At 54.0% G+C, this 27593-nt stretch overlaps 12 protein-coding genes across 12 annotated transcripts; 7 read left to right on the top strand and 5 right to left on the bottom strand.

The window, feature by feature from the left end:
• Positions 1-241: 241 nt before the first annotated feature.
• On the bottom strand, positions 242-1003 carry LAESUDRAFT_747933 (uncharacterized protein). The gene is made up of 3 exons (XM_040911496.1): positions 824-1003; positions 494-721; positions 242-419 (listed from the first exon to the last, which is right to left on the bottom strand). Exons 1-3 carry the CDS (start codon positions 973-975, stop codon positions 269-271), a joined length of 531 nt encoding a protein of 176 aa, XP_040767680.1. The 5' UTR covers positions 976-1003; the 3' UTR covers positions 242-268.
• Positions 1004-1869: 866 nt separating this feature from the next.
• LAESUDRAFT_694467 (uncharacterized protein) lies at positions 1870-6116 on the top strand. Its single transcript, XM_040906202.1, has 8 exons — positions 1870-2126; positions 2184-2233; positions 2292-2342; positions 2737-2939; positions 3001-3494; positions 3551-4583; positions 4637-4923; positions 4981-6116. The coding sequence occupies exons 1-8, from the start codon at positions 1918-1920 to the stop codon at positions 5900-5902; spliced, it is 3249 nt and encodes a 1082-aa protein (XP_040767681.1). The 5' UTR covers positions 1870-1917; the 3' UTR covers positions 5903-6116.
• On the bottom strand, positions 5819-8958 carry LAESUDRAFT_722098 (uncharacterized protein). The gene is made up of 14 exons (XM_040908135.1): positions 8729-8958; positions 8535-8668; positions 8394-8484; positions 7975-8342; positions 7811-7922; positions 7727-7754; positions 7641-7673; positions 7414-7584; positions 7255-7348; positions 6916-7074; positions 6826-6864; positions 6521-6759; positions 6115-6456; positions 5819-6061 (listed from the first exon to the last, which is right to left on the bottom strand). Exons 1-13 carry the CDS (start codon positions 8925-8927, stop codon positions 6297-6299), a joined length of 1827 nt encoding a protein of 608 aa, XP_040767682.1. The 5' UTR covers positions 8928-8958; the 3' UTR covers positions 5819-6061; positions 6115-6296.
• Positions 8959-9264: 306 nt separating this feature from the next.
• On the top strand, positions 9265-12351 carry LAESUDRAFT_673617 (apses-domain-containing protein). The gene is made up of 9 exons (XM_040905535.1): positions 9265-9376; positions 9430-9617; positions 9664-9800; positions 9868-9957; positions 10007-11124; positions 11182-11275; positions 11322-11875; positions 11939-12019; positions 12078-12351. Exons 1-9 carry the CDS (start codon positions 9302-9304, stop codon positions 12093-12095), a joined length of 2355 nt encoding a protein of 784 aa, XP_040767683.1. The 5' UTR covers positions 9265-9301; the 3' UTR covers positions 12096-12351.
• A 149-nt stretch (positions 12352-12500) lies between these two features.
• On the bottom strand, positions 12501-15368 carry LAESUDRAFT_734999 (glycosyltransferase family 39 protein; the record flags this gene model as incomplete). The annotated part of the gene is made up of 11 exons (XM_040910557.1): positions 12501-12585; positions 12642-12975; positions 13030-13359; positions 13422-13877; positions 13928-14041; positions 14098-14281; positions 14338-14500; positions 14552-14660; positions 14712-15016; positions 15069-15193; positions 15252-15368. 11 exons carry the CDS (start codon positions 15366-15368, stop codon positions 12501-12503), a joined length of 2322 nt encoding a protein of 773 aa, XP_040767684.1.
• A 121-nt stretch (positions 15369-15489) lies between these two features.
• On the top strand, positions 15490-17632 carry LAESUDRAFT_722101 (U4/U6 snRNP-specific spliceosomal protein). Its single transcript, XM_040908136.1, has 9 exons — positions 15490-15755; positions 15816-15929; positions 15988-16064; positions 16141-16234; positions 16295-16448; positions 16505-16628; positions 16681-16893; positions 16949-17056; positions 17111-17632. Exons 1-9 carry the CDS (start codon positions 15555-15557, stop codon positions 17541-17543), a joined length of 1518 nt encoding a protein of 505 aa, XP_040767685.1. The 5' UTR covers positions 15490-15554; the 3' UTR covers positions 17544-17632.
• A 105-nt stretch (positions 17633-17737) lies between these two features.
• On the top strand, positions 17738-18136 carry LAESUDRAFT_722103 (uncharacterized protein; the record flags this gene model as incomplete). Its single annotated transcript, XM_040908137.1, has 3 exons — positions 17738-17754; positions 17786-17857; positions 17900-18136. The coding sequence occupies 3 exons, from the start codon at positions 17738-17740 to the stop codon at positions 18012-18014; spliced, it is 204 nt and encodes a 67-aa protein (XP_040767686.1). The 3' UTR covers positions 18015-18136.
• A 511-nt stretch (positions 18137-18647) lies between these two features.
• Positions 18648-19112, top strand: LAESUDRAFT_711809 (uncharacterized protein; the record flags this gene model as incomplete). Its single annotated transcript, XM_040906866.1, has 1 exon — positions 18648-19112. One exon carries the CDS (start codon positions 18648-18650, stop codon positions 19110-19112), a length of 465 nt encoding a protein of 154 aa, XP_040767687.1.
• A 1468-nt stretch (positions 19113-20580) lies between these two features.
• Positions 20581-21069, bottom strand: LAESUDRAFT_623834 (uncharacterized protein; the record flags this gene model as incomplete). Its single annotated transcript, XM_040903310.1, has 1 exon — positions 20581-21069. A coding segment is annotated over one exon (489 nt), but the record flags the coding sequence as incomplete, so codon positions are not given.
• A 142-nt stretch (positions 21070-21211) lies between these two features.
• Positions 21212-22531, bottom strand: LAESUDRAFT_645833 (uncharacterized protein; the record flags this gene model as incomplete). Its single annotated transcript, XM_040903944.1, has 1 exon — positions 21212-22531. One exon carries the CDS (start codon positions 22529-22531, stop codon positions 21212-21214), a length of 1320 nt encoding a protein of 439 aa, XP_040767689.1.
• Positions 22497-22967, top strand: LAESUDRAFT_722104 (uncharacterized protein). The gene is made up of 2 exons (XM_040908138.1): positions 22497-22684; positions 22742-22967. Exons 1-2 carry the CDS (start codon positions 22546-22548, stop codon positions 22843-22845), a joined length of 243 nt encoding a protein of 80 aa, XP_040767690.1. The 5' UTR covers positions 22497-22545; the 3' UTR covers positions 22846-22967.
• A 224-nt stretch (positions 22968-23191) lies between these two features.
• Positions 23192-24483, top strand: LAESUDRAFT_722105 (uncharacterized protein). Its single transcript, XM_040908139.1, has 4 exons — positions 23192-23601; positions 23661-23685; positions 23742-23879; positions 23955-24483. The coding sequence occupies exons 1-4, from the start codon at positions 23357-23359 to the stop codon at positions 24384-24386; spliced, it is 840 nt and encodes a 279-aa protein (XP_040767691.1). The 5' UTR covers positions 23192-23356; the 3' UTR covers positions 24387-24483.
• Positions 24484-27593: the final 3110 nt, after the last annotated feature.

The following is a 27593-nucleotide window of genomic DNA, read 5'->3' on the forward strand; positions in this document are numbered from 1 at the left end:
AAGGAATCGCCGAACGAGACATTGGGCCTGTCGAAGGAGCTGATAACCGCTCCGTGAAGGCAACCATCTTTCGGATCGGAGAGGAAAGCTGAGAGATGTCAATCGATAGTTCACGGGAGAGATACATGGGGCGCATATATCTCCAAAGGCCATGGAATTGCGGTGCGAAACCGGTCCCTTCATATATGCGGTATCAGATAGTACCCCCATAAAGGGGACAGGGCAAAATGCGGGATAATATACGGGTCCGCCGGTCCGAGTCGTAACTTCACAACTGCCCTGTTCGCTGCTGCATCTTCTCTTCCGCGGTCAGGTATGCCGGCATGATTGTCTGCTCGTTGATGAAGATTTCTCTCGTGTCCGCCTTTGGTCGACTGGCCCGCGATGCAATCGCTGCTGGGTCGGTTTCGAGGATGATTCTGGAGACAGTGAGGAGGAGACACGTAAGATCATCATCATCACACGTTCATTAACATCAAGTGACACCTCGTACCCATCATCGATCGTTTGGTCCAAGCATATTCGCATGAGGTCAGAATTCTCCAAGATGGCTGGCTCGGATTGGTTCCACAAGAGCATGTGAGCTGCATCGGAGAACGCGACCAACGCAGAGTACAGCATGAGTTCATTTTCGGCAGAGTCGCCACGAAGATAAAAGGTCAGGTCCAGCGAATGCCTGTACACTGCCAGCTGCCCGTCGTATAGGATGATGTCTCCTGTTCTTCACCAGAACATGCATATATCGATCTATATCCTTGCTCTACCCCGCCAAAGAGCTGTCATCCCTTCCGCTCTTGACAGTGCATGTCAGCTCCAGGAAAACATTTCTTTGCTCGTTCGTAAAGGTGTGCACGACGTCAATGTGATCGTATCGGTACCGGGCAAAGGGAGGGTCATGAGAACAGTGGACAAGCAAAGGGTGAGAAAAGCGAAGGAGAGGACGCTGATGTAAAACGCCAGAAGGAATCGGAGCATGCTTGGGCCAAGCAAGGCGAGGGAAAAGAGGTAGCCGTAGATGAGACTGTTGGATCTACGAGTCGTTTCGCGATCCAACCGCAATTGAGGAGGAATATGGTCCGCAATAGAGCTGGAGGATGAGCACCTGCATCGACGATGCAACCAGGTAACGTTTTGTGGCGAAACCAAGGCATTCAAAGATTTTTCGAACTGAGCGACGGACGACAAAAAAGTCCAAATATTCTTCTGTTCTATTCAACGAGTCTGAATGAGCCTGTAGCCCTTGTAGCATGTCGACAGGCATGCTTCTTCAGAGAGTCTTCATGAAAACTGTACTTACACGTTGGCAGCGAGGGTCTACTACCAAAACGATATGCATAACTTCTCTCCATCGGGTCACTCACGCTGGACCGTTGAGGCCCAACTTCTGACCCGGACCTTATCAATGGTGTCTTGTCCGCTGTCAGGCCTGTTGGCTTTGCGGGTGGAGGAAATCGCGACTGCCTGGCGTACCGGGCGAAAGATCCGAGCGTCCATGCGAGTGCTCTGAGACTGGTACCTCCGTAGCCGCTACCGCGACAGACCAACCGACCCCTCCTGACAGCTATCACCTTTGCTTCATTGGCATTGGCTCTCTTGCGACGTATGAGCAGAGTGGCGAGGTGGTAGTAGGCGTCAGCGGTCGACTTGAGTCGCTGATATCGGACCTCGTTTCTTACGGGACCGCTGCGACGGGGCACGGTTCTTGCTGGGCAATATAAGTCCGCGTCCGAAGCTCTTGTTCTAATCGTATGAACTCTTCTGGTGGCGACATTTACATGCAGCAGTTTGCGTACGCGCCACCGAAGCAAGTTGGCGCGCAAACCACCGCCACCGCAATGATGGTGGCGGACTTTGAAAAGTTCCTCTCACGGCGACTGCAATCTTGCTGCGCGACAAGCTCCTTGACGTCCCTCCACCATGACGAGTCGCACAACAGTGTACGCACGACAAGGGCAAGTGAATCAAGCCGACGAACCACAAGACAAGGAGAACAAGAGAATTAATGACACAAAACTGAAAACAAAGCCAAGACCGCGGACTGCGAGCAAGGCGTCGAAAGTGCATTGCTTGTGCCGGAAGCCAGACGACGGATCGCCCATGATCAGATGCGATGAGTGCAAGGGATGGTTCGTGCTTTTTGTTTCGAATGGGTCATCGAGCGGTCGGTTAAGCCCATCATTCAGGTATCATTTCCGTTGCGTAGGATTGAAGGAGAGTGACGCGGAGGACATCCGTAAGTTGACATTCCGTTTATATGTTGCTCATGCTGACGACGCCACCGTCTTACATAGAGCTTTATATCTGTCCGCCATGCGCTGAACGAACCGGTTTGCGCTCAATCAGTGAGTATTTTCGATCTCATTCTCAGCGTCACAATCGTCCCTTTCCGCACAAAGCCCGATCGCCGTTACGTATTGTAGTCGAATGTACGATATGTAACATTGTCGCTGTCTCTGCTGCCTTTATAATGAGTGGCCATCTCGTATGTAGTACGCATGTCGGATCATTGGCGAGTTCGCGGTCGGGCAAGCATCGACAGGCCACAAGTCGTCGCTCCCAGATTCAGCCGTATGAGTACGCTTTGAGCAGCTCACCCCTTAGCCTGAGATGCGCCCAGTGTTGTGAGACATCGTCAAGATTCTCATGCATTGAAAGCGCATTGCAGGCAGTCTCGTGTCTATCCTTTCCACATCTGTGCATAGACAGGTTGCTGATTGTCGTTTCGTGTTAATATAGAGGAATGGGAGGGCGTCGACGGCCTAGAGGAAGTAAAGGCCGCCGGGAAACCGCTGCGCGTTCAAGCGCCGAGCGAGCAAGCCGAAGAGGCGGAAGGCTCGGAGAGTGGGACGGAGCTGCGTCCGCCCTCGTCGGGTTCCGAAAGCGATGGAAGCGAGGATGAGTACATAGCAGAGGAGACGAGGGCAAGATCTCGAGGCAAGGTGCGCCTCTACGCCGTTATCATCACTTATATTAGCTCCTGACTTAGACGGCATGTTATAGCGGCGAGTGCGACGTGTGTCAGTGTCTTCCTCTGGTTCCGAATCAGAGAAATCAACTAAAGGAGGGCGCGCATCGAAAAAGGCACGCCGCCTCAGTACGACTGCTCACGACGCCACGGGCCGAAGTTCTACTTCTCCAGGTCCAAGCAATCCCCCAAAGCGCAGACAGTCTACTGCTTTTTCTCAGCCACCAGCGAAGCGCGTGCGCTCCGAGTCAGGCGAGGATCCTACGCGGAAATACTGTCTGACGAAGTTGCAGGAGACTTTCTGTCAGATCTTCCTACGATATCCTTTCCTGCGGGATGGTGCGAGTCAGCTAGCAACTTCTAATGAAGCATTGGAAGCGGACAGGAGGCAGGAGGAGCTCACTGACGATCAAAAGGAGAAGATTGAGACGACAGCGAAACATTTCGCTTCCGATCTTGAGCAGTGCGTATACGATTTGTATGCGGAACCTGATAAGGCTGGAAAACGCTCGGCCGCCGGGAAATACAAGTATGTTATTCAATCACATATCATGGTCATACAGAACCTGACAGGTTGCTTAATAGGGAGCGTTTCCGGATGCTTACTTTTAATTTGAGCAAACCTGACCGCGTGCTCCTCCACAAACGAATTGCGTCGTCCCATATCACTCCTAAAGAGTTATCTACGATGTCTTCCACTGACCTTGCTGATGAAGAGACAAAGCAGTCAATCAAACAGGCTGAACAGGAGGCTTTGGATCATTCAATTCTAAAGAAGCAGACCCTTCCTCGTGCGAAGATCACCCACAAGGGTATCGAAAACATTGAGGACGTGAATGGGGCTGTTCAGCGTGATATAGAGCGCGCTCGTGAGGAAGAGGAGGAGGAGAGGATTGAGCGAGAGCGGCTGGCTCGACTGCAACTACAAGCAGAACGTGCGCGTTCTGCTAGCATACTTGGACAGGGCTCAGTGCCGCCGGAGTCTCCGGTCGTACCGCAACCCCCTGGATGGGGCGGGCCTCCAGCTCTCCCTACGTATGCCATACATCCTGATAGTCATGTGGGCAGGCCACCGTCCAACGCGCTCTTTGTGCCATCTGTGTCCGACTACGGTGGGCCTGTGGAAAACGAGCTGAATCTCGCGGATCTCATCAACATTGATGAGGACCTCCCTGTAGACACCTCTGCTGCGCTTCCTATCTCTACCGAGTCTGCAGAGCTCACTGAGTCGGACTCCAAAGCCGATCTACAGAAGAGTCCTGTGTCAGAGACCCCTACATCAGTATCCTCGACGGCGATTTCTCCTTTCGCTTCGAGGAGCTCCCAGCCAGAACTGGCTTCTCGCCCTTCATTCGACCTAAATTCTATATGGATCGGCAACAAGGAAGCCGAGGTTGCTTCTGAACAGCTGAAGAACGCTGCAGAGGAAGAACCGGTTGCTGAAGGGGAGCCGAAAGAACAAGCCCTCGACGTGGAGATCCTAGGTCAAGCGGCAGATGACTATGACTTTGACATGTTCTTGGGGAAAGACGACGATGAAAAGGCACCTGCAGTTGACAACAGCCCTGAGGGGCAGCGGGCTGCCTTCGAAGCGCTGCCTCGGGTATGGATTGGCACGGTGTGTTAAGGCGATCTCTTGTTCATGGCAGAGTGTCCTGACATCTTTTGCAGTTGAGCATGCCACTGGATTCGGCTATTCCCCAAAATGTTTCTCTCAATGCACGTCAGACTGGTGGACGGACACTAGAAGGTGATTCGCCTCTATGGCACACGCTCTTCCCATCCAGTGAACTTCGCATCGATGGTCGGGTACCGGTGGACAAGTCTGCGCAGTACTTGACGCAGATGCGATTGAATCCTTCAAAGGAGCTTATAGCTGTAGCTTTCTCTCCAGAGCCCGGACCTAGTCTAGAGAGTCCTGGATTCAACGCACTCATTGATCACCTTATAGCGAAAGGGTATGTGTCCCGGATTTGTACCTTTAACACTGATGATTGACGGTTGCATTTGTACAGACGACACGGTCTTGTCTTTCCTTGGGGCAACCGGCCTAAAGAGTGGGCTCCTGGACGAGAATTGTACATTATTCCACTGCTCTCCACTGATCCTGTCCCGGAATATATGGAACTGCTCGATGACCTCCGTCTGCCCAAGCTCAGAAACTCCAGCTATTTAATCGGCGTGTGGGTGTTGAACAAAGGCAGACTCGCTCCTCCGCCAAGACCACCTGCGCCGCCAGCGGCGGCATCATCTCATCCTGCTCCGCCTACATACCAATTGCCACAAATCCTTTCAGTGACCGGAATCCAACAACCGGGAGTCTTCAACCAACCGTCACTATCACCGGCCTCACAACCGCCGCAGCCGCAACAGCAACCTCAATTACCGGCGCAACAGACATCACCCGCCGCGGCACTGGCAGCTGAAGTAGCACAACTCACCCCAGAGCAGATCCAAGCAATGCTACGAACACTGGCCTCTTCCGCGCTGATTCCTCAGCAGCCCGCCGCTGCACCACCAGCATCGGCACCATCGCCGATGCCAGCAATATTTCAGCAACCATCTGCAGAACAAGCTATCCCCCTGCAGCCCTGGCTGAACCCATCAAGCAGCTTCTCCCCGCCGTACCAAGGTGCTCCTCCATTCCCCAGCTCGTCGCCGCCGCGGCCATCTCGCTCCTATTCCGATGTATCCTACGGCGGGTACGACCAGGAGCGCCCCTATCCTCCAGGGCATGGTAGCGGCGAAAGAGGGGACCGAGGGTATCGCGGCAGGTCGAGTGGCCGGAATCGAGGCGGCCGCGGACGAGACCGGGACCGCGACCGCGAGCGTACGCGCGATTCGGGCTGGGGGAAGCGCGGACGTGGGAGAGGAGGGGCGGGTAGTAGTAGTCCTACCCGAGGTAGGGGATGGGGTGAGCAACAAAGATGGAGTTGAAGACGTGTGCGATGCTCGTGCTGAACCTAACGTCAATTCCGCAACGTTCAATACTGACATTCCCTATCTTATTCAGTATTCATGTCTAGTGCTCAGCGGGTGATTGTATGGTATGAGAAGTGCCACCTTTTTTGTGTAGCTACAAAGTCTTTTGCTTGTCTGTTCGCGTACCTATCAACTGAATGAATGTGTTTGACCGCACGGCGACTTACTGGTATCATGGACAAAGTCGATTCATCGCTGGGCGAAATGCCAAGATCGATGATATTCAATATATAAATCATTGAGAGCACATATCCGGCCGTATCGTATACATCAAAGCATACGAGTTTCCGCAACCAATATTCTTACTCATAAATCCTCCTGCAGTCCGTCCCCTGTCGAAATGGTACGCTCATTCGAAGGGCATGTCTTCCACCGCCTCCACCAACGACGTCCAGTTTGTCACCACGCTCTCACTGAAGTCGAGCTCTTCGCGCGCGAGTGTCTGCAACATCTGCGTGAGCAGTGCGTTCTCGCGGTTGTGAAGTACAACGCGGAGTTCGTGCCACATGCTGCGAAGTCGTACTCCATCAGCCAATCGAATATCAACTGTATATGCAAGTAAAGAATGCGCACCACGCTCGTATGAACACCCTCCGATTGAGCAATGTCGCGATCTGCGTTTGATCTTTCTCGATCAGCACGGTGATCTTGTCCGCCTCCGTCTCCCAGCCCTCTTTCTGCGCTTGCTTGACTCCCTCGAGCTTCAGCGAGTTGGACTCGATGCGCTTCTTTAGGCGGTCGACCTGGTCGCTGGATAGCCTGTCATGTCGGATGAACAGATCTCGCACTGCGATGTAGATATCGCGTTGGCTCTATGTAGGTGAATTGGAAGAGATGATTGTCAGGTACAGTAAACGCCTGCGTAGGCCTAGACGTACCTTCAATGCTTCAAGAGTGTTGTAGAGCATCGTCCGTGACTAAGTGCTCGGTGAGATATACAATTACGCTGGAGAAAGCGATGCGCTGACCCGATGCTCCAACAGATCCGAATGCTTCTGCACATGCGTGGCAGCATGCACTAGTCCCTGCCTCACACCTCCACACAGCTCACACTCGTCCCCGCGCCAACAGTGTTCATTTATCTCCACAAGACTGTTCATCGTGTTCGTCAGCCGCGCCAGATCCGCCTGCCCACCGATCGTCCCGTCGTGCGCACCCGCACCCATACCCAAGCCAGATAGTATCGACGATGACAGCGAGTCGGAAGAGGAGGTGGAGGAGGCGGATGACGACGAGGGAGAGAAACCGGATATGAGACGGAAGTGAGTCGGGAGGTACGCGCGCCGACGGAGAGGGAGGAGGCGTACCGCTTCGGCCTCGCGTCGCCGGATGACGCGCTCCGCGAGCATGCAGATCTTCTGCCAATGCTCAATTAGAAAGCCTACCTTCCCGCGGACGACGCTGTAGTTTGAGGTAATCAGGAATTGAGATTTGGGAGAACGATAGAGCAATGAGGGGAAACGTACGCGAGTTTGTCCTCGAGATCGCTTGGGATGCTCATTTCCTCGACATGATCGACACGTTTGCTGGTGGACTCTTCATCATAGGATATGGAGGAGTGCTTTCTCCATGATTCAAAGTTGGGTTCAGTGAGAAATACTGCGAGAAGTCCATCCTCCTTGATCACCGGATGATTTCTGTCGCCAGTTATAATGCCATGCCTTTATGTCACGTCACAAATAGTTCGACGCACATGACAAAGTTCAGGAAGCGCGCCAGCCCTTTCCTGAAAGAGAAAGTCGGTCAGATGCACCATTGCACATTAGCTCACACACCCACCTTCGTTGCTCCAAGAAGTTTTCGTCCGCTAGTGTAGAGCACATCAGGATGGCAGGGGACCGGATGTAATGATGTAGAACGTACGTCCGACTCGCTTCGGCGGCAGAGCAGGGAGCAGACGGAAGGGATATCGCTTCACCAGACACTCCCAAAGGAACACGAATTCAGAGTATCGCCTTGGAACCGGTTGTCCTCGCTGCTGGACATGATTAGCGGCATCTCCGATACACGACACGATACCCACTGACATCAGTAAACACTTCATATACGAGGTACCTATTGAGAAGGAACCCCTGCTGCCCCAAGACGTTCAGGTGCACGGACTGCTGATTTTTCCACCATTCTTTTGGCAGCCCTGTTCCGGAGATGCTAGAAGGGACACCGTTCGTGACAACCCCGTCACCGTTCGTCGCCGACGGTGATGTGGCAGAGGGGAACTTGGGCGCGCTCCATGGATCATCTGTTGAATATCCGCGTTGGGGAACATCATGATGCGGCTCTGAACTAGGATATTGGTTGAATGTCGATGTGGAGGATGCCAAAGCGGACAGATCGAGATTGGGTACGGACAGTGCATTTTCTCGGGCGAGAGCAGCGACGCGCTCGATGCTCACGTCTGCATATGATGAGCTGAGTATGGTCTACAGCACCAAGTCGGAGGACACACCTTTGCTACTCTGTGCCAGTGCAGCAAGCGCGAGCGCAACGAAGAATTCTAATCTCGACACTCGGGGACGGGAGCTAACCAAGCTCACTATCTATCAACCCCGATCTGTCAGACGTCGCAATGAAGCAAAGCTTGAGTTACCTTTTCGATGGTGGATGCAGGAAGGGACGAGGTAGCGAGAACGCGCGAGAGCGCACTGACAGATGTCTCACCCGAGTTGTCGCTATCGACGGCAGCGAACGCTTGGTGGTAAATTGCTGGCACGGTCGCGTCGCCTGGCGGCAGCATATCAGGTCAAAGCGAGCGAAATTGACACAGCATGGACGTCTATTCACCTATTACGGAGCTAAATCCGGTAGAAGGCGATGGGAACTTAGGAAAGGCTGGCGGCGCGGGACTGGGCGTGCTGCTCCAGGGATCGAGTCCGTCATCATACATGGAATTGGCAAGAGGATTCTCGTTGACAAAGCTTGCGCCAAAGCCGTTGGATGACGGCGCCGCGTACGGCTGAGACGGGCGGGGAGCGTTGAACATGGCGAGGACCGGGGGGAGGGGGTGTTGTACTGAGTGGATTAGGCGGTCGACACGGTGGCTGCTGTGATGGTGCGTGACGACACGCGTGACGAGGCTTACGATGGTCGTTCTCGTTGCACAGAATCAAGAGCAAATTTTTATACACTCAGGGCAGCGACATTAATGTCCACGACGTGTTCCACGGCGAGCGGGTGATGGCAAGCGACGTCTTTGCATGAAATGTCACGTAGGAAGAGCAAAAGCGCGTCGATTACGTAATGGTCACGCGAGCTCGAGTTTGATCCCGCTTTGCAGCGCGTCCGCGCGCGTCGTGAGAGCGCTCCTTGCAAATCCCCTCCTCACTATCCACGACAACGCCCACATCCCTTCCTCCCATGCAGGCCGTCGCGCGCCCACCTGGCCAGCAGGCCCCCGTCAAGATATACAACGCCGTCTACTCCTCTGTTCAGGTCCGTCCGCTCGTGTCCTCGTCGTGCAGCCACTAACGCGCATACCGTGTCAGGTTTATGAATGTATGGTCCGTGGTATCGCCGTCATGCGCAGACGTACCGACTCCTACGTCAACGCCACCCAAATACTCAAGGTCGCTGGTGTCGACAAGGGCCGCCGCACCAAGATCCTCGAGAAGGAGATCCTTCCTGGCAAGCACGAGATCGTGCAAGGAGGCTACGGCAAGTACCAAGGCACATGGTGCGTGTCACTTACGGCTACCATGCTGGTTTCTCACACTCTGCAGGATTCCGCTCGAGCGAGGCCGTGACATCGCCGTCCAGTATGGCGTCGCGCCGCTTCTGGCGCCATTGTTCGATTTTGTCCCGAACGCCAACCCCCTCGGGAGCCTCGCTGCTGGCTTAGGGAACATAGCTGGATCAGGTTTGCATTTTACTATTTGTGTTCATCCTCACATTGGCTCTGGTCCTCAACATACTTCCTTCCCAAGGTCTCGCGCCGCCCCCCATTATGCCTGGCTCTGCCCTGCGCCTCCTCAACCAGGGTCGTGCCCAGGGCCTCTTTACGCCTTCAACTTCTGGTAGCTGCCCCTCTGTCAGTTATATTCCGTCACTTACTTCCCTCCATAGGCGCATATGTACAATATCCTGGTGCGCCCGCAGTCTCCCCAACACCACCTCCCCCTTCACTCAAGCGCACGCGTTCCGACGTCGAACCAGACGCGTCTGCCCCTTCTCCTGGCCCGTCCGCACAATCAGCACCTCCCGCGCTCGCCGCATCACCTGAGATCCAGATGGCGGACCGCTCGCGCCCATCATCAACAACGTCGCAGCTGGACGGAAACCCCTCTCCTACCAAGCGCGCACGGATAGAGCCGTCGCCGATACAGTCTGATATGATGCAACATGGACCACAAGCAGGTCCTTCCGGTGCAGAGCCCAGCTCGAGACCGTCGCCACCTACAGGCATGAACGGCTTCTCGCGTCCATCCAGCTCACAATCTGTGAAGATGAACGGTAGACCAGTTGAACCTCAGGTCGAGGAGGATGTCCTCACCATCCGCTTTGCCACCAAGCCCTACATCCCTCGTACCTCCGATGCCTCTGCGCCGCTCAGAGACACGCGGCGTGCGGCTATCGTAAACGCGATCTGCAAGTCGGACGACCCACTCCCAATCATCGAGCAGATCCGCGACATCGCGCCAGACAACCCCGCGCTGAACTTCGATATCGACCTCGTGCTTGATGACCAAGGCCACACCGCGCTGCATATCGCAGCGAGCATGGCGCGCCACGCCATCGTGAATGCGCTCCTCATGAACGGCGCGGACATGCATCGCGGGAACTACAACGGTGAGACGGCGCTCGTGCGCGCGTGCCTCGCTACACACAACGCGGACCAGCAGACGTTCCAAGTGCTCGTTGCTGCGCTGCACGCGTCCATTCGCACGCTCGACTCGTCACGCAAGTCTGTACTGCACCATATCGTTGCATCGGCTGGCGTGAAAGGGCGCGCACTTGCTGCACGATATTATCTTGATCAAATATTCTACTGGATTGCCCAGCACCAAGGGGGCGACTTTAGGTCCATTGTGGACCTGCAGGACGAACACGGCGATACCGCGCTGAATATCGCTGCGAGGGTGGGCAACAGGAGTTTGGTGAGGACATTATTGGATGTCGGCGCGAATCGTATATTACCAAACAAGCTGGGACTAAGACCAGGCGATTTCGGTGTCGAAACAGAAGTGAGGGATCTCCGTCTGACCTCTTTCGCCGATATTCACGTTTGCGATGGTTTTTAGGAGCTTGGGGTTGGTCTGCGTGCGGACGACATATTGAACTCATTACGATCAGCTCCTTCAGCACCCGTCCAGAAGAGTCAAGACGTGCTTGCCGGTAAGTCCATTGCCCTCCATGTGGACGCACGGCTGATGCGCTACAGATATGACCACCATGATCACAAATCTTGGCAACGATTTTGCGTCTGAGATCAAGACTAAGCAGGACGCGCTGGACGTCACGCAGGCGCACTTGCGTGCAGCGACGCGCGAACTCTCTGAGCAGCGGAAACAGATCCAATCCTGGACCGTGCGTGTCGGCGAGACGGACCAGGTGAATCAACGCATCCGAAACCTCGAGAAGGCACTCGAGGAGGAGGACAAGTTCGACTGGACCGGAAGGACAGAGCTTGATGGATCGGACGCGGGCAACGTGGTGGGCAACGCATTCCGCATGCGCGGGCAGGCGTCGACGATATCCGGGCTCGCGGGCCAGGTTGACCTCGGGTTCAGTCTTGACGCAGACCCGATCATACCGATGTCGGACACGGTCTCGAGCATCATCAGGCTGCGGAGGCTCAAGATGTGGCATGAGCGGACGGAGCGGCTGATGGAGGAGCGGCTGCGGTCGTTGCAAGGCGCGAGCGCTGAGAAGGAGTACCAGTGCAAGAAGATCGTCGCTCTGTGTACGGGCGTGCCTGTCGACAAAGTCGAGGATGTGAGTGAACTGGAATTTACTTGTTAGCGTGAAGTCGCGCGACTAAAATGCCCCATTCCCCAGATGTTGGACAATCTGCTAGTGGCCGTCGAGAGCGAATCGACAGTGATCGACATCGGGCGTGTGTCAGGATTTATGCAAAAGGCACGCTTGTGCTCACATATCGATTGACATGTCACTGACATGAATTTGGATCCCTCAGGTGAAGAACACTGCATAGTAATGGACGTCATCCCTTATGCCGGACTCGTTGTTCCTGCTCTCAGTTTCATTGGGTTTTCTCCTCGTCGCAATGTACATTTATTGCATACATCTATTATTTTGTCCGTCGTATATCTTGATTAGTCGACTCTTGTACACTCAAAAGAACATAAGGGTTCCCGACGAGCTAGCCGCATCAGAATACGACAATAATCTTAGTGACGAGCGGGCGTATAGATGGGTCCAAATAAACGCCACACATCCCGCCGAACCTCAATGAAGAGCAAGGATGTAGATATAACTTCATCTACGGCATCAAGAGAAATCATACATTGCCATAATCCACCAGTGAGTAAATAAGTAGAACAGTCTTTCTTCACAGGTATACAGTCCATACGAGTGAGGCACGCGCGCATGCCGTACCCTAAACTCCATCTGTAATTTTCGCAGCGAAATGGAGCGTCCACGAAGACAGCAGGCGCATGCTGTTCACCTGGTCTCCATCTAGTCTGTTTTTTTCTCAACTGTCAGCGAAAGCTGCGCATTGTGATCACCGAATACTCACCCTGGTGTCCCATATGTCAACGGTGCGATGTAGCAGAACATAGCAAACATGAGGACCGCGAATACGCCGACAACAATCGGGCCCTTCGCTCCCAGATCTGCATAGGTCCTGGGTTTCGGTTTTGTCAGAGAGGGACCTGGCGTTGAGATAGGATAGTTGATAGTCTCCGACAGGATGAAGCTGAGCACGGACCCCGCGACCAGCGCGGACGCAAGGTGCGATGGAAGGTAGTGATGGATGAACAGCTGCCGGCTCATTAAGTAGAAGGGAAAATAGTGCACCGCCCAGACGATCAGGAAAAACCCAGTCGAGTTGTACAGGCGATTGCGTATCGCTATATATCAAGTGAACACTCAGCACGGCACAGTAGCGTTAATGATTGACTTACATTCCGGAATGGGGTAGACGCCGCGACGCCGGGCGAGTAGGTCGGCACCTAGAATGCCGACGTATGTGGACAATGCAATCACACAGGTCCACCAACCAACAATGTTGCCGATGAGATAGATCTGCTTCTGCTCATCGCCATTTGTCCAGAAACTGATACCGCTGATGAGGAACGGCCAGTTGATGGGGTTGCTGGCGTAGGGATGGGATGCAGTAAGACCTGCGTTGTGTTGCAGCATCAGGAGTTGCAGCTCTGCAAACTTCTTGAAGAAGTTCCGCTTCTTCGGCTCCTTCGGTGCGATGTTTGTGCGGTTCCTGACGTCCTCACCGGCTGTTCACAATGCAGGGTTTAGAGCAAAATTCGCTTCGAACATATAAGCAAAAAGCGCTGACTCTCTTCGTCGACGATGTTGTCAACGAACCAGACGTTAGACTTCTCGTTCACATTTTTATTGCCGTTGATTTCCTGCTGGTTGAAAGCCCACTCCGGCAGTTGCTTTGTATGCGTCCACATTGCCACTTTAGTCGGGACGTGGACCAGCCGGAAGTGGCCCGACTTGCTCTTCCACGCCATTCCATCATGCCCGTCAACGATGCGCAAGTTAAACAGCGTATCGTTGTACCGCGAAAGATCGTCCTTCGGCCATGTGGTGAACTCCTCATTTGTGGCCATCAGTGGCGAAGCGACGTCGTGCGTCAGCAGCAGCGATTGGGTGTTCATGTGCAGTAGCTGAATCACATCCTCGTGCCGCACGACTCGCCCACGGCCGGTTTCAGGAAGCGCCTTTGTCGGGATAATCTGCCAGTTGTTATTCGAGTCCTCATGGCCGTACCCGGTTACCTGCTGACCTGGGAGGGCGTTCATACATCACGGCCGAAGAAGAGGTCAAAGGTATCACCTTGGCTGCTAATGCGGCCATCCTCGTACTTCAACGGGTACGTTTCCGGATGAGAATGTAGGAACACTCTTGTGTCTTTGTGCCTGATTGTCACCGTATCGTAGTAGCGGATCTCTAAGGTAGATCAGTTTTTTAACGTCACGATCAACACTCGGAAACCACATACATACCCTGGCTATTCATCAGCAGCTCGTTACCTCGGAGAGTTTCCTGGAAAGCGGGACTCATGAATGTGTCACCCGGACCAGTCTCGGTGAGTATCGACAAGTGGATGTAAAAGACTGTCAAGTAGATGATGATCGGAAGTACAATCAATCCGACAGCCCGCGCCATGAAATGTTTCCAGAAGTATTCCTGACGAGTGGCGGACATCAAATAAGAATGAATAGAGCCAGTGATTGGGCACTGACCATACTGTGTCCCTTTTTAAAATCGAGGATATCCCAAAGATCAACCAATACGGGAATACCAATCGCGACTACAGTCAGAATACCGTTGACCTTGGATGCCCACGTGCATGCCATGAACGTTCCTGTAGCGAGAAGCCATCCCCACCATTCCGGCGTGAACTCCCTGAGCACTTGTCTCAGCAGATATGATAGAAGATGCACGACTTGAGCCTACAGGTAGCGGAGTTTCCGGAAGCGGACGTAGGAGTAGAGGGTGAGCGACATGAAAAAGATCAAGATGGCATCGAGCAGTATCAATCGTCCTTGCGCGACATGAGCATTGTCTGCAAAAACGTCAGCTGAAATTACTTTACACCGCCCACAAATGTGCTCACCAAAAAGAATGAGACAAGCTGAGAAGGTGGCCACAATTGTCGAGTATCCACATTCCTTCATGATCGCGTAGACTATTGGAACAGTGACACTTGACAAGAAGGCCGGAAGAGCGCGCATCCCGACATAAGGTACGTGGTTTTCCGTGTAACTATCGCCAATGTTCTCGAACAGGAAGTGACCGTCGTAGCCGACGAACCAGCCAGCCAGGCCAAAGAGCATCTTTGCAAGCGGTGGATGGACATCGAAGTAGTATTGACGCTTGAGGTAGTACGATGCAAACTTGCCGAAGTGGACTTCATCGAAGCTAAGCGCGGCGTCACTTCTTATACCAACAATTGGAGGCGACGGGTGCTCACACTACTTGGTCTGGATGGTTGATTCTATAGAAGCGGAGCAAGAACGATAGGAGGGTCAACAAGCCGACCATGGCTATACTAGCCTGCTCAGTTTCTAGGAGCGTTTCGGCGGCGCTGCGATTGCGCTAGACGATTTGGACATCGTACACGCATGTTCGTGACGCGCGACAACGTGTCACTTACCTGGTTGGATGGCTCGATGTATGGTTCTTCATCTTGCGGTACTTCGGTGTACGCAGCTGACCTGTGGGAGCCAGCTTTGCGCTGCCTGAGAGGCCCAGGAGACGCAAGGCCTGACATGGTGGAAGGAGGAGTGAAGGAGGCTGCGGAAGGAGAAGTGATGGACGCGAGGTCCGTCTGCGCGCGTCTGGGGATCTCGCTCGAGATCTAAAGCTTTTGCCAAACAACGGTCAACAACACACTTAACGCATCCCTGGGAACGGAAACAAGTCCATCGTCCTTACTCGCGTGCTTTCATCGCAGAAAATGTCCGAGCTCACTCTTGATACCCTCATTGACGATGGAAATTACCTTGGTTCTGAGCGTGCGCGGCTCGAGAACAAGGTCATCCTGGACGAACTCGAACGCAAGAAGAAGGCACGGAGTCTCGCCGTGCCGACGGATGACAATCGTGTAAAGGCGAGATTGCGCGAGATTGGGGAGCCCATCACACTGTTTGGAGAGCGCGTGAGTCGCTTACCGTATCAAATAATAGGAAACGTTTCGTGTTGACCGTGAAATGTGCAGGCTGCCGACCGGAGAGATCGTCTTATCTATGTCTTGTCACAAATTAATGCCGCTCGGGGAGATGAGGCCATGCAGGTGGAGGAAGAGGAGACGTCGGAGGAAAGCGAAGAGGAGGTATGTGCATGCTTATATCGGATGTCTGTGGGAGCTCAGCGAACGGCGCATACTGCAGGTCGAGGAGTTCTACACTCCAGGTCCACTCCAGCTCCTGGAGGCTCGCAGGCGGATAGCGGAGTATTCTCTGCCCAGGTTGGATTTCTGCTACCGATAGGTGGACAACAGGAAGGTGCTTACTGTGTTTCCTTCCGTTCTCGTTCCCATGTAGAGCTCAAAAACGAGTCACCCAGCAGCGGTTAGACAGCAAGATACCACTTGGTCGGATCATTGACATTCGCAAGAAAATATTTTCCGAAGTCAAGGTGCGCAGTGTTTTGCAGGTTCCACTCTGCAGCACATATTTCACATCTACTTCCTCTTAGCGCTTCGCGGAGCTGGGTTCTCAGATTGGCGATGACAGGCCAATCTCGCAAGTCCGCTTCTCGCCAGACAGCAAGCTCCTTGCAACCGGCAGTTGGACGGGTAACATCAAGCTCTGGAACGTACCGAATTGCACCCCAGTCCGCACCCTGCATGGTGTGTATCTCATTAGTATGAGAAGATCGGCTGTTTCGGCTAATTACCAACTACAGGCCACAGTGACAAGGTTGGAGGCGTTGCGTGGCATCCGCAGGCCACTTTGTCGCAAAGTGAAGGTAGCGTGAACCTCGTCAGTGGCGCCGGAGATATGGACGTGCATTTATGGTCTCTAAATAGGTGTGGCTACCGTGACTAGCGTGCTGCTCGAAACATTCTGACTTGCGTCTAGTGAGACACCGCTGTCCGTCATGAAAGGACATGCGGACCGGATATGTCGAGTGGCCTTCCACCCGAGCGGTGACTATGTCGCCAGTGCAAGCTTCGACACATCCTGGAGATTGTGGGACGTGGCAACATCAAAGGAGTTGCTGCTGCAAGAAGGCCACTCGAAAGAGGTGTATACCGTCGAATTCCAGGAAGATGGTGCCTTAGCCGCCTCGGGGTATGTTGATATTAATGTTACTTAGAACATGATGCTTACTTCATCTACATCAAAGAGGTCTGGATGCAATAGGCCGAGTGTGGGATCTCCGTACTGGGCGAACGGCGATGGTGCTCGATGGGCATGTCCAGGCCATCCTATCAATCGCGTTCTCTCCGAATGGGTTGGTCATCGCCTGAAGCGTGTTCGCACACCGAGTACTGAAGTGTTATGCTAGGTATCAAATTGCAACAGGTTCTTGCGATGACACGATCAGGATCTGGGACATGCGATCCCTGAGAGCATTTTACACGATCCCTGCGCATCTGTCGAATGTCTCAGATATCCGGTTCTTCCGCGGCACTGATCTGCCGTACAACAACGTCACCGACTCCCAACCGCCGGACATCACGATGGACGGCACAGATGACAAGGAGAAGGACCAAGAGGCGGAAGAGCGCAGATACCGCCCCGGGCTCTACATGGCAAGCGCAGGCTATGACGGCCTCGTGAAGCTGTGGAGCGCGGACGACTGGCAGCTGCTGCGTACGCTGCCGACGGACGGTGGGAAGGTGATGTCGGTGGACCTCTCGAACGATGGAAGGTACCTGGTCTCGGGAACGTATAACCGCAACTTCCAGATGTTCGCACCCGATGAGAGCCTGATCTAGATCCGCTGCGTGTACGGTTAGCGTAAATGCGAAGTTAGCTGTATGATCGCGATCTTGTCGTGTGTACAATACAACATTCTCATATGGGTGAATGCTGCGCAATGCGCAATTTATTGCAAGCGACGTGCTTGGTGACATCGGGCGCACACGTTGACATGGATCCCGAGGTACAAGTACACGAATAGAGAGAGAAAATGGGAGAGGAGGGAGGGTGAGCGAAAAGATAAGATATGGTTGCTAAGAGCTGCTGCGAGACGTGATGAACTGGCAGGGCGGATAGAATCTCGCGGTCGCAGCACGTATGATATGCCTGAGTAATGGCGAGTCAGAGCGGGGCTCTGGGGGCCATACACGAGCGGGTACTCACCTGAGGGGAGGAAGAGCGGGGCTCTGCTTTACTCCTCCCTGCCCAGGGTTTATAAGCACGCATGCTGTGGCCCCTATGCGATGGCGAAGCCAGGCGCGGCATGAGTGCATAAGGTGACTAATCCTGCCCATTCAAGAACTTCCGCTGGGCTACTCCAACGTCCTTGAATAGACCGCCAGCTTATGCGCTCATGCGAGAGTACGGCGGCGATGCCGCCCTATCATGTGGTGAGCGGGGCTCGATTAGGCGCAGAGGCCTTCGAAAAACCTCCTTACCTGCGGAACCCGGTTTTACCCCGACCTCTGCCATCAGATCTCGCGGAAGAGAATAGCGGTTCACGGGCTTCCGGCTTTTTCCGGGGCCCTCACATTAATTAGAGCAGGCGACGAGCACATCGGCTATAACCCAAGAATGTTGAGTGAGGGGGAGGAGGAGGTGAGAAAGATGAGTGCGAGAAGGTAGTGAGTTCAAGAAAGGAGCCGGAGAGCAGCAAGCTGGAGCGCAGCGCGAACTGAAGGGTTATCGCGGATGTAGAGTTTCCAGGAAGGGGAAGACCAGCGACCAAGGGCTTGGATGACATCCTCAGAGAGGCCCAGGCTGGCATAGAGGGTCGCACCACCGGCACGAGCAGAGTGGCCACCAAACGAGTGGTCAAGGAGGGAGAAGAGGTGGCGATCAAATCAGAGACGGGTAGGAACTGAGCCATCCTCTCGCAAGAAGAGAGCGGCACGGGCACCATGACAGCGATCACGCCAGGAGACGTACTGCGAAAGCAAGTGGACTGGGCAGGCGATATCCTGGGACAGATGAATGATGGTAGTGCCATGATAGAAGCGGTCAGTTTTATGATAAGGAAGATAATATTCCGCTCGGGAGCCGAAGAAATGCAGGGAGGCTCGCTTGATGATTTTGCGCCAGTCAAAGAGCGAATGGGAGTTAGGTTGAACAAGTTCACCAATGCGGTGGCATGCATAGAATGCGCAGGAGAGGATAGTAGCGAAGAGGAGATCATCATAGCGACAAGATCGACGAGCGTGCTCAGAGAAGGCGAGAAGATGAAAGGGGCGGAGAGGAAGTTTGCGGTGAACGGGATCTCCGCGAGTCTTCCGAGAACCAGTTATGGTCGCCTGCACGAGAGGATGAGCACGATTGGAAGTGAAAGCTGGGTAAATGTCACGGAGAAAGTGCCGGGCGCCAGATAAGTACTTCGGAGCAGAACTAATGAAACGTGAAGTGTAGGCGACATAGCGGGCAAGCGTTAAGGGTGTGGGATCGAGCGGCAGGTGGTGTGAGAGACAGAACACAATGTAATCACGCGCTCCAGTAGAATAGCCTTTTTTAGTAGAGAGTTCAACAGCAGATGCCTGCAAGAAGGCGACACGCGCATCGATGGAATCGAGGGCGATAAAGGGGCGGGCAGTGTGCGAACGAGGCTGCCCGCCCAGGGCATTCAAAAGTGCTCTCTCCAGCGTGCCGGCAAAAGCTCCGCGGAGGCGAGAACAGGCGGACGCGGTCAGCGGGAAACTGTGCTGCGTAATCATCCAGCAGCAGACGGGAAAGCAGATCGGCCCGAATGTTCTGCTTTCCGGGAAGGTGACGGACCCGAATGTCAATGCCTGACTCCATGACAATGCCAGCAATAGCTTTCAAAGGTGCATTATGGAGGCTTTGTTGAACACTGAGTGAGTTGAGTGCGTCGACGGAGTTAAGGCTATCAGTCCAGATAAGTACACGACGGGGTGGATGACGCAAGGAGGCAACATGATGAATAGCGGAGAGGATGGCAAGCATCTCGAGAAAGAAGATGTCGATGGACGAAGCGACGAGCGAAGGCTGGATAGGATAAACAAAGGCCTGGTTAGAGAAAACAAAAGCGAGGGCTTTGGTAAGGGCAGCATCGGTCCAAACGATGAGATCAGCGTCGGAGATATCCCAACAGCCATCAGCAACAAAGCGGACACCGGTAGCACGTGGGATGGCCTCCTTTAACCAAGTAAGGTCAGTGATAACATCGCGATTGAGAAAAATGCGTGCAGAACGAAAAGATTTCCCAGCAATTTTGCGATAGAGTTCCGTTAAGGCTGGCCGACCCCACGGAAGAACATTGAGAAGCCAGTTGAGAGACCCAGCGAGGCGTTGCCATTCTCGCAAGGGAGGACCACGAGAGGTACCTTCAAGGAAGGCAGTGATATCGATGATGAAGTTCGCGAGAGATGATGGGGAAAGGGAGATTGAGCCGAGGTTGATGTCCACCCAGAAACCGATGATGGTTAGTGCCGGTCCAAAAAGCTGCTTCTTGTCCTCCCACGGACAAGATATCGCATCCCAGAATATGAGGAGTTGGGCCTGGCGATAAGGTCGATGGCGTCCGCGATAGTAGACGGTGTGAGCATCGAAATCTCAACCATAGTAGTCATCCATGTAGACATGAAGGCCGACGATATCGAGCTTGCGAACCGCGATCCAGCAAAGAAGTCCCGAAACAGAGCACCAGATCTGGGGCGATGCTCGATTTCCGAATACCAACCGTCGCACTATGTAAAGCGCACCATCGACAGTGACTACTTGGCGAAGCTGCCAGATAGGATGCGCTGGTAGGTTCAGGAACGCAGAGGTGACATCGTCTTTATAGACAATGAGGCAGCGGCCTGGGTTGCGCCTACGAGCTTCGCGCATTTCTTGGCCGAAGTCATGCATGTTATCATAACGAACCTTAGCCTGCGCAGGGGGTATCCCGTCATTAAGGCCAGATGCCGAGTGATCCGTCACGACACGTGGCTTGTCGTCCCTCCAAACAACAAACATCGGTGAAATCTTCATGCCTGGGAGGAGTTGTGAGATCTCGGAGGACCATCGACCTGCCGCGGTCTCCCGATCTCGAAAGGCACGGATCGCATGCAGATCAGGTGAAGTTAACGGATAGTTGTCAGTTACCTCAGCGCATTCGATTTTCCATTCGCCCTCGTCAGGAGGCCAAAAGCCATGGCGAAGGCCCTTCAGAACGGACTGCACGAAGGGCTGATTAGGGTGACTGACAAGCATGGCTTCAAGCTTGTCAACATTGAATGGAGTCTCGACTCGGATGTGCTGGCGATTACACTCGAGCGCGGCCTGAATATCTGGATCTGACAGCAAATGGGCTGGCGGATCTGGAAGGGGTGGCGCCGTTTCGGTGGATAGCGCGGCCGGTGAAAGTGTCGGATGAGAAGCATCCACCCATCCAAAACTGCGCCGAAAGCGAGGAAGCGCATTGGTAGATTCGGCTTTGCGTTTCCCCAATAGCATAGATGCACGCAGCGACCTAGGTCCTCGCGCTGCTACCTGAGCCGCCTCTGCCGCTTCCACCGCTTCCTGGTGCTTTTCGTGCTTTGAATGCAGCGAAGCATGCCGAGTCATCCTTGACGCGATGCTGACCTCCGCACTCACAGCAGACTCCGTGTTTGCGCCGGTTTGTGCAGTGGTCATCATTGCAGCGCTCCAGGTTCCAATTAATGCACGGCGTAGCCGCGCGCTTGGAAGGCGCCGCCGACAAGCCAGCAGAAGACCTTTTTCCCAGGGCAGTATGCGACGTTGAACGCATAATCTCAGCGAAAATGTGGACTTGAAGGCGCGCCCGATCGTCAAGATGAAATGGAGATTTGTAGTAGGCATCCCGAGCGGCGCGATCAACACCAATTGCAATTGATGGATCGGATGCCATCGAATGAAACAACTCCAGGATAATCGTCCGATACTGATCCAATTCATTCGACCGATGAGGGTAGAGGCACCGGACCCCATCTGCCCATGCGCCGAAGATGCGAATCCAGTCAGATTCAAAGCGGACCGGGCGACGAGACGATGAGTGGTCCTTCTTAATGATAGCGAAGCCGGCTGCCAAGTCTTTAGGCTCGTCGTCATGGTCATAGCCCAACTCCATGGATGCGAATAACTTCTCGAAGTTGACATACCGATCCAAGAGTATGTCTTTCCATATTGATCGGGGCAGAGGAACCTGCAGACCTTGCTGCTGCATAAGGTCAAGGATCGGGTCACTTGCATGCTCAGTTGCGTACAGCTGACGCAAGCGGAACGTCTCTGCCAGATGAGTGTCCTGCGAAGATGGCAGGATGGATGCCAGATGGGGAGCGGCAGCGAGAACGGACTGAGGGATGCCAGTAGCGGCCTTATCCTCGGAAGACCGTCCCAGAACCTTAGCCAGGTCTTCGAGCAACAGATCCTCGTTAGCGACCTGGCCGCGAGGTTGACGCAGCGAGAGGAGCTTTTGTTTAACGATTGCCCAGGCCAGCTTGTCGGCTGGGTTTGCCTCGCATTGTGATTCTTCAACACGCTCTCCTCTCCCTTCGGTCGATTGACTGGGGCTAGGCTCACGTTCACCTGATCCTCCTGCACGCTCTCCTCCCAGTTTCTCTCGCTCTTGGTCAACGAGCTGATCGAGGTAGTCACGTACTTCTTGGTCATTCGCTCCGATCTCCTGAAGGCGCTGGATCGCTGAATCGTTCGTGATTCGAGAAGCCGCAGCATCAGATACGATCTGCTGCATGCGTTCGGCACGCATTTGAATGGCCTCCTGAGACTCCGGAGTAGGCTGAGTGAATGAAGATGCATTGCTACCGACCATGGATGACTATGTAGATGGGTGATGCAGTGTCTCAACACGAAGCACCGAATAATGATGAGCGAAAAGATAAGATATGGTTGCTAAGAGCTGCTGCGAGACGTGATGAACTGGCAGGGCGGATAGAATCTCGCGGTCGCAGCACGTATGATATGCCTGAGTAATGGCGAGTCAGAGCGGGGCTCTGGGGGCCATACACGAGCGGGTACTCACCTGAGGGGAGGAAGAGCGGGGCTCTGCTTTACTCCTCCCTGCCCAGGGTTTATAAGCACGCATGCTGTGGCCCCTATGCGATGGCGAAGCCAGGCGCGGCATGAGTGCATAAGGTGACTAATCCTGCCCATTCAAGAACTTCCGCTGGGCTACTCCAACGTCCTTGAATAGACCGCCAGCTTATGCGCTCATGCGAGAGTACGGCGGCGATGCCGCCCTATCATGTGGTGAGCGGGGCTCGATTAGGCGCAGAGGCCTTCGAAAAACCTCCTTACCTGCGGAACCCGGTTTTACCCCGATCGCGATCTTGTCGTGTGTACAATACAACATTCTCATATGGGTGAATGCTGCGCAATGCGCAATTTATTGCAAGCGACGTGCTTGGTGACATCGGGCGCACACGTTGACATGGATCCGAATCGTCTTGAGCAATCCGTTGTGCGGACTCTACGGGCTGCTGTGTGTGTGAGTGAGAGATCGACGGTGCCGCGCCGACCTTTGATTTCGACGCTCAGCCACAATGTGCACGCAAACAGCGGCCATCGAGTCCATGAGCTCAACGGACGCAAGTCCGCAGCGCATTCTCCGCTAAGAGCCGACTCTCATCTTCAGTCTATGCCTACTGTACCAGTTCCGTCTTCTGGGAGCATCTCGCTCAGCTCGCCTCTCACACGCGCTTCGTTGAACACCATCCGCGCTGCCCTCGCGTCGTCCTGGTTCGATTCCGAGCCTGCTAATGCCTTTGATCCCGCCGAGAAGCATGCGGCCGTGCTCGTGCCGTTCTGCAATGTCGATGATACGCCGGGAATCCTGCTCGAGGTGCGCGCCGGGAAGCTGAGACATCATTCCGGAGAGGTGAGGTGCGCAGATATGCTCGTTCGCAAGTCGCTGCGGTCGTCGACACTTGACTTTGGCATAGCTTTCCCGGAGGGAGAGTCGATAAGGTCCGTACTCGGGCAGCGAACCAGTTGTGGTCTGATGATGGAATGGCGCTGTCCAGACGGATAGCAGCCCCTTGGCTGCCGCCCTTCGCGAAAATAAGGAAGAACTAGGTATCAATCCGGAACAAGTGGAGATACTTGGACGATTTGGCCCCGCTCAAAAGTCTCTGAATGGACTACGAGTGTGGCCTTACGTCGTGAGTGTCCATGTCTTCGAAGGCATCCATCACCAGATCGGTGGTTGATCGGGACTGATCGTCCTTTAATTTCAGGGCTTCATTCATACCGACCCACGCAACGTGCCCGCATATCAGGAGGGCGCTGTATCCGAAGCAGACGGACCATCGCAAGAGCCTTTCCCTTCCTTGCCCTTAAAGACCCTGAAATTAAATCAAACCGAGGTCGCACACGCATTCCACCTCCCCTTTTCCGCGATTGTCTCGCCGACGCGGGTCCGTTCCTACAAGTTCCGCGGCGTGACGCCATACAACGCGATTAGCGTCGCGGACCTTGTGTCAGGACCACACGCGATGCATGCAGACGTGGGCACGGACGAGGAGGTGCATTGGGTCAACGACCCCCAGCAGCGCGACGAGATCGGCGGCGGGCGCGAGGGGCGACTGGAAGTGTGGGGACTCACCGGATGGTACCTCACCGAGCTGATGCGTATCTTGGGAGTGTACCGCCAGGATCCAATAGGCTAAATGTGCCAAACTCTCCATTACGACCACCGATGGGACTGGACACTACTAGAGTTTTTATTTATTGATGAGAAATTGCCATGCCCCCCCCCCCCCCAAAAGGCGCATTGAACTGATTCCTGCCATGTGGTGTAACGGTCTGCATGGATTAGCTGATTCTGTACAGGATCTCCCAGGCCTACGCATCAGTTGTCATTGATTGTGAGCGATTTTCCTTATAGCCTTGTAGCTGTTGAGAGTTCTAACGCGCACTATATCAGGGATTTTCCCATGATATATCACAACTAGTGTTGCTGTTATCCAGGTAGGTTCTCGGAGGTGTGCAATCGCCAGTACTTGCGTAGGGGATCTGAATGCTCTTCTGCGACCCAAACAGCTGTTGCAGTCGCGTCTTTGCACCTTCGACAGTCCAGTGACCCGCAAGAACTCGGCTCATCTGTCGGCGGCGCGGAAACGCCGGCATACTCGTAATCTCAGACGTCATGATGAGGGCCTCGTTCCCAAGTTGGAAAGTATTGTATTGGGTTCGTGAGTGCCTTGTCGACGGGTGCGAATCGTGCTGGCGGCGAAGACTGACGCATACTCCTTGTTGCTCGCATTAGACGGGCTACAAATGGCACGTATATGGAGATGGAAACGACAGGAAGAGTTTTTCCCACATGTCGGGCTCTTACCTCCTTTCTCTATGGAACAGTACCAGGAACAAAGACGGCCTAGTGCAGGCCGTCAACTTCGAATGACTATTCGCTGCGGCGTCCATGTCCGCCTGTCTTCAGTCCTAAGTGACCTCTACTGAGATGTCAACTCTGCTATGGCAGCTTCAACCCTTCTCTCCGACAGAGCGGGGAGGAAGCCCGTACTTCTCGCCCAAGCCGCATAGTTGGCGTACGAGGGGGAAGAAAGTATACCTCCTATCGTCAATGTTCTAGTAAGACAGCGCCGTGGCCATTTTCCCCTACTGGTTGAAGTGTATGCTAGTTCGAATCGCATAACAAATTCGTCATCGTTTCTCCCCGATGCGAGCTGCCAAAGACGTCATTCTACATCGCACTGTCTGTAAGCTGAATATCGAAGAAGTGCTTCTAAAAATCGCATCGATTCTTGCCAATAAACTAGAGTACCGGACAAGGCAGGCCGCTACATGACCGTGTTCATTCACTCCGACTTGGCCGAAGTCGCTCGTCATCCGCCCGTCTCTTAAGCTTCAAGGTTCAGGTAAAAGCGACGGGGCTTGAGGAAGCTCGCTGATTTGTAACGCTTCGACTGTGTCGGATGTTCGCATTGCGGCGCTCATCAAGCTCTTGCAAGGTTCGCCGCACTTGTCGGAAAGACGTGGCCGGGTTGCTTACAGTGCATACCTCAAGCCTGCCACGTTCATCGACATCCCCACAATAGGTCTTATGAACTGGATGGAGTAAAGCATTTCTAGAAGGCACTGGTAATAATGAATTGTGTCCATTGTGATGAGTGGGAAACGGCCCTGTCGACTGCCGTTCTTGCCCGTCGTTCCTGTCCCTGAGTCGTTCGTGAAAGGTAGCACCGAGTCGACCCGGGTATCAATGCAGCATTTACTCAGTTCCTGCCGGTAGAAGCTTTCACGACGAGTGGGTCAGGCGCCGATTCCATTGTGCCGCTGCCATAATTCGCCGGGCTGCTGAATTCAGAACGATTGCAATACGTCTTTGATCGGTGGCGAACGCGAACGAGTGGCCATGTCCTCAGCACGATTGTCAGGTTGTCACCCAATCTTTTTTGCTAGTGTCTTCGCAAAACCTTCTATAGCTACTATGTGAGCGACAAGGAGATGGAGTCGGCCATCCTTGTTCACTCGGTACTCATTCGTCAGCGAGCCGATAGCTCATCTGCCAGGGCCGACGGTTACGCTCAGAGCTACGTTAGTGCACGGCACATTGCTCTATATTCGGCTAGGGAGGTCAGCTGGGCGTGCTTCCATGTGAACCCACGCCGCAGACTTCCGTAAACAATACCCGGTATTCGTTTAATACGAGTTGAAGCTATTGGGATAGTTGGCCGCGAAGCAACTATGGAATCGCGAAAAATCTGGGACCTTGCTTGGTATTGTCGCGAGGTCGACCGACTGAAGGACTGGGTAATTCACTAGGCCAAAATCAGAATGCGAAGTCGCCGGACCGGCAAGGGCGGAAGCGGGAAAACAAGGTGACAGACATTTTGAAAATTCGCGATGCAGGTAATCACTTGCCAAACGACCTGGAGCATTACCTGATCGTGATCTTCAGCTCGGAATGAATCAGTTCCAACGAGAATGCAATAATACACCGCATGCAGTAAAACTTGTTCAGTGCACTACCGCCGCCTCCGGTTTTACGTACAGCGCGAGTTCTGGGACGACTAGAACGTCAGTGAACGATTATTGCCAGTGGATGGTACTGCCTCGAGGCAAAGCGCCACGCGTGATCGGTGATCTGTGGCTGAGATATCCTTCTGCCACGGTCAATTCTCCATGTCCCCCGCCAGCGCGAGGATACACACGCGCTCTGCGATGCTTTCTGTTCGACTCGCACTACTTCGACATCGCATGTGCTCTTTCATGGCCAACCATTAGAAGGTGGTCCCGGAAAGAGTGTCCCCTCCGCCGCATCCGTCGGCACCGGGCGCTGACGGCCAGCGCTGCATTGGTTACACCGCAACGCAGGGACATCTGCTGTGCAGCGTGCGATTGCAGACTTTCTGGATGCTCTGGAACTAACTCCATTAGAGGAAGTGTCTTCGCTTCTCCGACTCAATTTGGGGCCGCAGCCGCTGTGGTTGTGGTCGTCGGCGGACAACCCGCCTGCTGGCATCAACATTTAGATCACTTGCGTACGTTCGCCGTCGATTTTGCCTTGCATCACCGAGATCCGGGCCCCAAAAGGCAGGTCCAGCAACGAATCGTCTGCATCGCTTTCAAGCTCCTGCCTATCCGAGCCGCCTTGCACAGCCTCATACCTCATCGTGTAGGCATCCACGTTTTTCAAGCCACACCAGGAACTCCCCGATGGAATTCTCTGAACCGCCATCGCCGGCGCGTGCATCCAGACAGATGCACGGTGCCGGTGACACCGCCCATCGAGTCACCTATCGTACCCAGTGTCATTTTGGTATAATTTACGTCGGCGTCCTCTACCCTCCCTCTTCTCGTTCTCGCGCCCGGAGAAAGTTCCTCCCCCATTAACACAACTATTGGTACCT

The sequence above is a fragment of the Laetiporus sulphureus genome (assembly GCF_001632365.1).
Source record: "Laetiporus sulphureus 93-53 unplaced genomic scaffold LAESUscaffold_6, whole genome shotgun sequence".
NCBI classification, from domain to species: domain Eukaryota; kingdom Fungi; phylum Basidiomycota; class Agaricomycetes; order Polyporales; family Laetiporaceae; genus Laetiporus; species Laetiporus sulphureus.